The 10,416-nt window shown below is 36.1% G+C and overlaps 1 protein-coding gene across 1 annotated transcript; it reads right to left on the minus strand.

The window, feature by feature from the left end:
- Window positions 1-1,078: 1,078 nt before the first annotated feature.
- LOC113309330 (protein WVD2-like 4) lies at window positions 1,079-6,102 on the minus strand. Its single transcript, XM_026557758.1, has 9 exons — window positions 5,826-6,102; window positions 5,186-5,449; window positions 4,725-5,087; window positions 4,403-4,485; window positions 4,164-4,241; window positions 3,986-4,067; window positions 3,832-3,903; window positions 3,624-3,731; window positions 1,079-2,025 (listed from the first exon to the last, which is right to left on the minus strand). The coding sequence occupies exons 2-9, from the start codon at window positions 5,411-5,413 to the stop codon at window positions 1,534-1,536; spliced, it is 1,506 nt and encodes a 501-aa protein (XP_026413543.1). The 5' UTR covers window positions 5,414-5,449; window positions 5,826-6,102; the 3' UTR covers window positions 1,079-1,533.
- Window positions 6,103-10,416: the final 4,314 nt, after the last annotated feature.

Genomic DNA, 10,416 nt, shown 5'->3' on the forward strand with positions numbered 1-10,416 from the left:
GTATTTCCTTATCCTCGGAGTATATATAAATAATATGTGATAAGTTGATAACATAGCTGGGGCCTCAAATGTGAGACAGGCATACCTTAGAGATCCGGATTTGATAATGAAGAAAAAGAATGTGCGGCATTATATAAAGTTTACTTGGAATGGTAAGATAGATATACGTGTAGTCAGATTAATAATCCAGAGACATTAGATTCATTACAGTTTACAGACATAATGAATAAATGATGCTATATATGCCCATCTTAGCCATAATTGCAGCAACAACCCATCAGCTACACGCATTGTCAGCACAACTCTGTTGCAAGACGTGAGCTTTAAGGCCCTGAACAGCTGAGGATATTGCTAGGCGCAAGATTTATGGTAATTTGGCATCTTGAAGTAAGAAAATCCCTATCACGTCTTTAAAAACATTAAAAATCCTCCATAAAGTTCCACTTTGTTTTCATATACTCATATGCTTAGATTTACTGCAAGGATGACAGCGACTTGGAACCAGCTTCTTAATTGTTTTGGCTTGACAAGTGGATACTACAATCCAAGATCGAGCCACTCATTTGCTATGAGAGTTCAGCAATACACTCTTCACAATTGACTATTCATATATAGTCCTCAATAATTAAGCCACCCTCTACAGTGTGGATGGACATCAATCATGCTCGTCCTTCTCTTAACGCAGTGGTGTAAAATCGTTCCTCGGATCACTGGATGATCACCTTATCGTCTCTGCGAGACCACCTTATCTTTGGACTAGTATCTTATACCCCGGAAGGGGAGTGCAAACAGATTGTAAGAACAAGTCACGTGGAGCTTATGGAAAAGCTAGGTTAAACTTTCAAGCCATCCTTGAGATAAAAAGAATGTTAGTTGCATCTACAAGCTTTATGGACCAAGGGATGGTTGATGCCACTGTCATTGAAAATGAGAACATTCGAATATGGGCGAGGAATTTAATAAACATTATTAATACCTAGTAAAATATATCACAGTAATGTTTCTGCCGATTCTTATAATTTACAAGGATTTTTGAATTTCTTATACGAGGATTAAACTAAAAAAGAAGCCTTCGAAATGAATAAAATGAATGAAGAAACAATGAACACGTACCACAAAAGATGACTCCAATCGCATAGGAAAAATAAAGAGTACACATTTCCTAACGAGCACAACGAACAATTTACAGCAGGACACCACTTGACAAACTCTAGATTAAAATTTTGATTTTTCTGAATGAACCGTCTAAAATCTCCTTGGGATATATAAAAAAGAAAAAAAGAAAGAAATGTAAACCAAGGTTTTGTGAAGATACTGGTGAGTAGTGACTCTCCTTACAAACATAGGCATGATACTTATATTTACCTCACATTGAACTAAAATTTGATGTGTCAAGAAGAAGCACCAACAACATATAAACCCACAAACCCTTGCTATTCACAGAGCCTTGGAGCTTAAAAACCTGCACAAAATGTAACACAGCAGAGACATGGAGAGTACAAGTCTCACCACCTTTAACAAGTAATCTCAGGATCAAGCAAGTTCAGGATGACCCCCTTCTCCAACAACAGGATGTTCTGAAATAGATTCGCTTTCCTGGGAAGGGTTCTCCGAGGAATTGCATTTGTTCTCCTCGATGCTAGATTTGGCTTCAATGCAAGGGTCCTCCACAGTGTTTGCTGTGTTCCCTTCGACCTCTCCTGCTACACCGCTACACACGACCTTTTGATTATCAACATTTGGATCTCCTGATTTAGGCTTTGTAGTTGGAAGCTTTTCTTCAGTTTTGGTGGTTATTGACTTCTTCGATGGGAGCTTGGAGAGGGATGACCTCCTAACTGGTGTCTTAGAAGAAACTGAGTCTCCATTGGTGTCCACAGACTGTCTTTTGGAAGATTTGCTGAGGTCCAGGCTGCTCCTTTTGGGGCTCTGAGAAGATCCACCTCCTTCTGAAGAGTTATTATCTACTGCACCAGAAGTCTTGTTCCTTCCGAGTTTTGGTGATTTTGGCCGTGTTGTTGGAATCTAAACCAAAGAAAATGACAAAAAGATTCCTTGTTAAATGAAATACATTACCAGACTAATGTAGATAACTTGAAAACACAAGCTTCCACAGACCCAACCCCCACCATTAAAATGGTGACCTCTTTACAGTATTTCTACTATAAAGTTGTAACTTAAGCTCTTACATGGTAGTTTTTTATGCTCACCACAGAATAAGAACTGAGATGGCCCTAACCTTAGGTAACAGTGACATCAAGAAACGTAAAATAATTACAAAAGATGTCCACATACATGTAGTGGTAGCATGTTGGATGAAAACATACTTTCTTCGTGGTTTATTGTTATATGTTAAGATTGCACAGGATGAGCAACAACCTTGTAGATACTAATTTTCTAATGTTGCAGTATATTTCAAGAATAAATATCAGCATAAACATTTTACTTACAAAACTATGCTTCTTGTTTGTTTACTAAAGTAACAAAATCAACAATGAAAACTATCAGACTTCGGTGATACGCCACTGGCACGATTCAGATGTTAAAATAACACTAGACCGAACTACAAGCCAAAGTTGGACCACATAGCTCATTCTGTGGATGGAAAGAAAGCAAAAGAAGAAAACATGACAACCTATGCAAATTTGAATGTTAAGAATCAATTACTCTTACTAAAACACTAATAATGTTGAGACGAGAGGGAAAATGCATTAGTGGTGGGTCTAACAAGAAATCGGTGCACATTCAACAAGAAACGATCAGAAACAAATGAAGAGGTTTAAGCTCACTTAAGAAAAATTCAAGCACAAATCGTAATTGGAAGAATTTGAAAGAAGTGAAGAAAACCCCAGGCAAGGAGACCAAACTCGACTGCTTATGATTTACAAAATCCTGATGTCTTCACTAAAAGCAATTCTAACAACTTCCTACCACTAGGGGCTATGGTTCACATGCAGGCAATTAAGAATTGTCACATGGATACTCTCTCAATACAATAAAAGCAAAGCTACATAATGGAAGATAAAACACAAGCATCTTCTAATGAGATTGCAGTGAAATACCCATCAAGCAGAAACAGAAGTCTGTCACCTAATTGTTTTTAAGCCGTAACCAGTAAATATGCATCCAATAATGCATGTTTTAGTAGTCTGATGTGCAGCACCTAGGTTATGACAGCAACCAAACTCTGTAACTTTCGAAAGTAGTGAATTTTAAACGATAGATACGAACATTTTAGGTAATTTGCTCAAAAAGCCTTTTCTAGAATAACGGTAACCTACACCTTATGATTGCTACATGCAAATGGCTTCTCCACCTCCAGTTTGTTAACATAGATGCATATAGTAATTTAAATAGTTTGAAGTTGCACACATCAAAGAAACACGGATCACAGGAAATAGTCGTGAGTAACCAAGCAACCAACCATGCAAATTTATATAAGTAACTGAACATTACCAGTAACAGAGATGAATATTGATGATACGAGATCACCAAGACCAACTACATAGAGCTACAAAGAAAAAACCTATAACACAGAACGAGTAGAGTATAGGAATTGCATAGCTCAGGTGCACCATCCTTGAAACGAAAAGGTGATATAAAATCATAGTTAATCAACTTACCTTCTTTAGTTCAATTGGAGGAATGGGTTCTTTGTAGAAAGTTGGCATTGGCGTAGCTTTGAATGCCAAGCTCTTCCTGAGTTGTTTGATTTCTTTCTCCTGGCTCTCCTGTACATGAAAACCAGAAGTGACTAATAGCTTGATAGCATCTAAAACAGACAAATATATGGACAAAGATTTTAGATTTAACCCTGGTCTCATTTTCTACCTTAGATTTCGCCTGCATATCAGTTTTTTCCATTTCCTTGGCGTGGATCTTCTCTTCTAGCTTAGAATAAAACTAATGAAGAGAAACCAATCAATTGTACTGAGCAGTTAATCTAAAATCCTCAGTTAAAGAGAAAAGGGTAAGGAGATCCCACCTCTCTTCGCTTTTCAGCACGCTCACCCAGTCTGAAAGCAAATCCAGAACCATCTCTCTGCGACCCGCAAGGAGTGGTACTTCTGGTAAAACATAAACTATTAACCTTAATACTATTTCGATAAAAATAAGAAACTAAGATATAGCACAATACTGACAGAATGGACGAAGATGATTACGATGTAATGGAGTGTGTATCTTCGTCATCTTCTGCAAGCTGTGACTTCCCCACTTGCTTTGAATCTTGATCATCTGATCTGCAAACAGATTGACCAATTTAGCTACTGAAAACAAATTCATAATGTGTGCTATACAATTTGAGCATGAAGCAACATCAACTATGCTATGCTTACAAGAAATGTTATCCCTCCATGAAAACCAATCAAATTAGCCAATTTATATAAGGTAGAGGACTTACTGGGTGACTTCTAATGATGGCTTCTCTTCTACTGATGGCTTCTTGTCATTGACAGTTGCACTCCCAGAGGCCGCCTTTGTGGACTGATTTCAAATAAAATATGAAGTAAGAGAGTAAAAAGACAAAGGAATTGGTTCCTAGTTCTCCTTTGAACAAAGTAATGCATACTAGATACACCAAATACAAAGGAAAAAAAAAAGTATCATTCAAATAAATATGAAGTAAGAGAGTAAAAAGACAAGGGAATTGGTTCCCAACTCTCCTTTGAACAAAGTAATGCATACTAAATACACCAAATACAAAGGGGAAAGAAAAAAAGTACCACAGATCCTTGAGCATTAGGCACGGCTGCCAACGTAGCCCTCCTAGCAGTGGGCTTTGCATTCACAGAACTGGCTCCAGTGGAGACCCTCCTGATTGGACGACTAAGGCGAGCAGCAACTGTCTCTTTGGATGCCTCATCCTCAGCTTCCCCGTTTGTTCGAGAATGCCGAGCATTTGTTTTAGCTGGCTTACTATCAAGGCTCTTCTTCAAACCATTGCCGGCAGCCCCCCTTGATGGGAAAGAAAGACTCTGAGAAAGGCTCTTTTGGGTCTTAGAAACTGCTGTTGAACCTTTCTTATTAGGTTGAACCTTGGTTGTTTTAATGTTCTTTAGTCCATGACCATCCCCAACAACAGGTTTCTGCAAACAAATGTACAGGATTTTGTAACCAAGTCCTGATAAGCAACCTAACTAAAACAATCATAAAAAAATGTAGTAATCTACAGAAATGCTTGTACCTCAGAAGAATTTGAACTTATGGGAATAGTCGTAGAAGCTTCAATTGCTACTTCAGTAGTATTCCGTTCTTCTGCATTCAACATATCTTCAGAAACAACATTTACATCCAAAACATCAACAACTTTGCTGTTCTCTTTGTCCATACTCAAAGCTAATCCATCAACCGAAGTAGTAATTTCCACAAGACCACCTTGGTTTTCCAACGCCACCCCACTTTCAGGATTCATCCTGCAACTAAATGTCGAATTCGAATAGACAAAGTTCTGCACAAATAAAACAACCAAAAATGACTATCAGAAACTCAACATCTATCTTCAACAAAAACTCATATCTCTCTAGAATCCTCACAAATATTCTTTCAAATTTCATCAAACAACAATAACATAAACGATCTAAAAATAAGGCATAGTTCCACTAAAATAACCAAATCAAATCAAAACAAGAAAACTATCTAGAAACACACAGATCAACTAGATTTTTTCCCTATTTCCACCGACTACAACAGTAAAATCAAATAAAACCGAGAGCCAACAACACTTCCAGATTTCAACCTCATATGTAATAAATCAAAGAAAATGAAAACTCCTAACAGATCAAGAACAATTAGAATAGTAGAAGAATAATTAATATTATTATTACCTATTAAAAGACAGGAAAAGGAGAGATAATCTATGGGACAAATATGCTTCGATGGTTGGAACAACGATCAAGAAATGCAGCGATTTCCATAAAGCAGATAACAAATGAAGTTCAGTAGAGAAGTTGGTGAATCGAAATCGAGAAAGATGATTAAATCAGAAACCCTAGTTTATGGTACTTGAGTAGAGTGAGTTGTTCGTTCTGGTTCTGAAGAGGAATACAAAAATTTAAGAAAAGAACCTCGTCTGCCCAAAAGACAGTAAAACAAAAGTGACGACAAAGCTTTTCAAACGAGTAGATAAATAGTTTATATTATTTACGGAAACTGCCCCCATTTTCTTATGTACGATAATACCCCATTAGTTTAGGAAATAATTGAGTAAATCCCATCTGTAGCCAATCAGGCAATCACCAACAACTAGCTGGAGATTACGGGGTGGGACTAGGGTTAGGCCAACCCGCCCAATGCTCGACTAATATCGACATAAATTTTACTTAACGTGGACTAAGTTTGACAAGCATGGGCAAGCATAATCTGTAACTTCCATGTAGCTTGCAAAAAAAAAACTATAGATGCTTTACCGTAAACTGAAAAACTAAACTTGAATTTGCGCATTTTTTAGTTTTTTCATATTTTATGATTACAAGGTTTGGTTTTTCGAAGGGACTAGCTGTTGGAGACATCAAATCATACGATATAATGTAGATGAACACTATTATTGACGCATGACAACAACAAGAGTCAAATTTCCAGTCACTCTTGCCTTATGATTTTGGGTAATCGGTGCATATGGACATTTTAAAATGTATCGACGTGTGGTCAACTTAATAAACAATAAGAATAAAAAGGGGTATTTTCGTCAAGCAAGATAAAAACAAAGTTCCCCTGTCTTGGTTATACCCCTGGATTGTGGACGTTGAAAGCTGAGGGAAATAAGGGAGGTGGGGTGGCTCAGGTCATGGACAGTATTCCGATATCTACTACGCTGACTGACGTGGCAAGACAATGGCGATGTAATTCTCAGCCACGATGAAAATATAACTGACGTGTATTAGTGTAACCGTATGAACTGGCAAGAACGTGCTTCCGAAATAATTGTGTTTTGGTTTTTTCAAGTTATTTCTGTATCATCCCATCAAACGGTTGTTAAACTGTCCAGAATGATGCCGTTTCTAATTTAATGCTAAATTCGTTGAACATCACCACGTTTATTTATTTTAGTTCATTCTTGATTATTTTTGTTTCGAGAGGATCCTACGAGAGGATAATATCAACTGGTTTAGTTTTATTCAAATTCATCAGCAACAACTTGATTCGCTTGTAGCACAGTAGCAGCATTACAGATTGCTGCGATTGAACTAAAATAAAACTCATGTTCGGTGTGTTGCAATTCTTAGAGAATGGTTCATTCGCGTGAAGAGCTTAAATTTATTCGACATATCACTTTTTAGCGGATGCACGAGCCAAGCATTATGATAGTCTGTTTCGTTTACTTTTAGCTACATTATAGGGAAAGCTAATATAATAAATATGCAGCTTAGTAGAACGCAGCGAATTCACTTGTCTTGGCTAGGCTAGTGAATGGAATACATCTGTTCCACCTTATAGCTAAGCGAAGTACTAAGAAAACGGAATTTCCATTCAGAATTACACTTTACAACTCGGTTTCTATAATTTTGAAGGAAAATTTAGTTTTCTTTTAATTTTTAATATGTCACCTAGGTTTTAGGAATTCCCCAACTTATATATTAGAAATTCGAAGTATCGGATCTAAAAAAACAATATAGGAAAATTGAGTTTCCTTACATTAGGCTAAAGCAAAATAGCAGCATTGTGGTGGTTGAAATGTGCCTCTCTTTTTGCCTGGCTATATTAATGTTATAGCCAATCAAAATGGTCAACCATGGTGCTTGACCTAGGAGTTTTCTTATATTAATTCTGACAGTTTTGATAACGAGCTGAAAGGTAGTAAAGAGGATGCTAATAGGCGCAGAGTTACTAATTGAATGCATGAGTCTGGTTTGCGGTTTTTAGTTTGTAAAGATTTGGGTTCGCATTAAACTCAGCGAAAAATGTCAAATTCGAAATATTGATAACAACAAGATCCAAATTTTGCTAAAATAATCAGAAATCGATTGAAAAAGAGATAATAACTCACACCAAATGAAGTGTCATGGTTTACCGGAATAACTACAGTTTTTAAACCCACACTAAATGAAGTGTCATGGTTTACCGGAATTTTTTCTTTTCATTTCATTCTTTTTGTAGCGCTTTTTTTTTCTTCAATTTTTTTATTTTTACGTTCTTAGAAATTGGTATGATTTCTTTCTATTTATATAAGTTTACTTTATGTGTAATGAACAAAATGCTTACCTAGAATCTCCCAAAATAAAATTTTCTCAGTATCTTGGTCCTAACCGAGATTCGAGATCGACTACATTGCATGTGACCCAAAACTATCATTGCAACCAAATTTTTATCCGGCGATTTAAATTTTCTATCTTAACTTGAAATTAACTATTGTAATCTAAGTTCTCTTTCTCATGACCTTAAATATATAATATGACCTGAAATATAGGTCGTTACCAAAATTTACTATGGATTCGCCCAAAAATAGGCATGTGATTCTGTAAGAAATCCAAACTATGTCTTGTAAACAAACTTTTAGCATTGTGATACAAAAATACATATCTTTAACTCAAATATAATCATGATCCAAAATTTGGCAAATGACTTAAGATTTATCTCAATGCTAAAATTCTACATATTGCCATAAATCTACTTATGGTCCAAAACTTGTCACGTGGCCCAAAATCTACATCATACCTAAAATTTACCACATGATCAAATTTTGTCGAAGTTATTCACTATTGTCCGCCCTATAATTTACCATAAAGTTTACCTTTTATCCCGTGATCTAAAAGCATATCTCGTGAGCCAAGAATTTCCTCACGACCTATGATACACCATTGACCTATACCTTTTCCACCCTAACCCACAGAAATCTTAACCAAAATATGCAACCTCGAACCAAAACGATTACTTTATGACACAAAATTAGCTTAGTGTCCCTTAATCTGCTTTATAACCAAAAATTCTCTCGATACCACATTTCCAAGACTTGTGAAAGCTAACAGGTACTTCATGGTTCCAAGAGCTTTCTGCGACTCACGTCGTATTATTGATCATAGAAAGGCTTTGTGTACTAGAATCAATCCAAAGTTTTCTCACCAAGATGGAGCTCAAATAACTTATCTTCTCGTTATTATACTCTTCCAAGGGTAATTGTTTCTCGTTGGATGACACCCAACCTACAACTGCCTATACTGCGTCTGATCCGGCAGAATAAATAGTTAACCATCTGTTGGTCATCCATGATATGGTAGTCATAGTTCTTGTAAAACCAACAAAGGTAAGGGACATTGTTATTGCATCGAGTGTTCAAGATGATAAAGTTGAGCATCTGAGAGTAAATAATATGGTCCCTTTCTACAACAGATTTCCAACCCTGAAGATTTTGGACATGGGCCTATTCCGAGCCCATCTCATTCCTCTTAAAAATGGTTTACCAATTATATCTAAAACAAAGTCACAACTGGGAAACTTTTCCTACACAGATCCTCTTTTCAACATGGTTGGTATGCGTCGTATTTTATCTTCTTCAAGAAAGTTCAAAAATGATGCTGCTCCTATTCAACCACATTCCTTAACTAGAGATGAGGTTTCATCTTTAGCTGCTGATCATGATGTTCTTATCAACCTTATAATTAAAAGGAAAGTTAACATAAGAGTTGAGATGAGATAGCAGATGTGTGCTTCTAAACCTATTCTTTATAGCATCCACCTAAAACATCTATTGATATTGAATCACATTATACCAATCTATATCTTATGTTACCATCTTGGAAATTTACTCTACTTCTTATTTCCTGAGTACTCAATCTGTTCATTTTCATTGTCAATCCTATGGAAATGTGAAAAAGCGGGGGTCTAACAACCACACTCAATATTTCGCTTAGCAATCTATATGGACAAACTCCAATATAATTCCAAGAGAATCAACTAGACAGTCAGACTCAATCAATGGAAATATATCCAAGAGTTATATCTCTATTTCTCAATTCAATCTGCAATCAAACAAATATGAATCCGCTAATCATTTGTAACAACATTTCCAACAAACTTATTATCTCAAATTACATTCAAGCAATACTATAAAACAATTCAATTTACATTGAAATCCTAAGCTACTCATTCCTAGCTTTTGTTGCGCAACTCTGATAAATCTGCAAGGATGTCAAGTGGGGTGAGATGGCAACTCAGTAGAATGCATTCCCAATTCTATAAATATGCACAAACATAATCATTTTGTCACAGAAAAGCATATAACAAGAAACACAATACAACTTCAACGAATCAATGATATATTCAACAATCACAATACCAACAATATTTTCGATAAATTATCCAATCTAGAATTCAGTTTATGAGTTCACAACATTAATATTGTTATCAAAAAATCATCCATTTAGGATTCAACTCATCAATGCGCAACAACAATATTGTTTTCAACAATTCACCCATTTGAAG

Source organism: Papaver somniferum, chromosome 9 (assembly GCF_003573695.1).
Source record: "Papaver somniferum cultivar HN1 chromosome 9, ASM357369v1, whole genome shotgun sequence".
NCBI lineage: Eukaryota > Viridiplantae > Streptophyta > Magnoliopsida > Ranunculales > Papaveraceae > Papaver > Papaver somniferum.

Excerpts from the sequence above, each read along its gene's own strand:
- LOC113309330 (XM_026557758.1), bottom strand. The coding sequence starts at position 5,413 with ATGAATCCTGAAAGTGGGGTGGCGTTGGAAAACCAAGGTGGTCTTGTG. Across the intron at positions 5,088-5,185 it reads TAAGTTCAAATTCTTCTGAG|AAACCTGTTGTTGGGGATGG; the intron begins GTACAAGCATTT and ends ATTTGTTTGCAG. Across the intron at positions 2,026-3,623 it reads CTCCAATTGAACTAAAGAAG|ATTCCAACAACACGGCCAAA; the intron begins GTAAGTTGATTA and ends TCTTTGGTTTAG.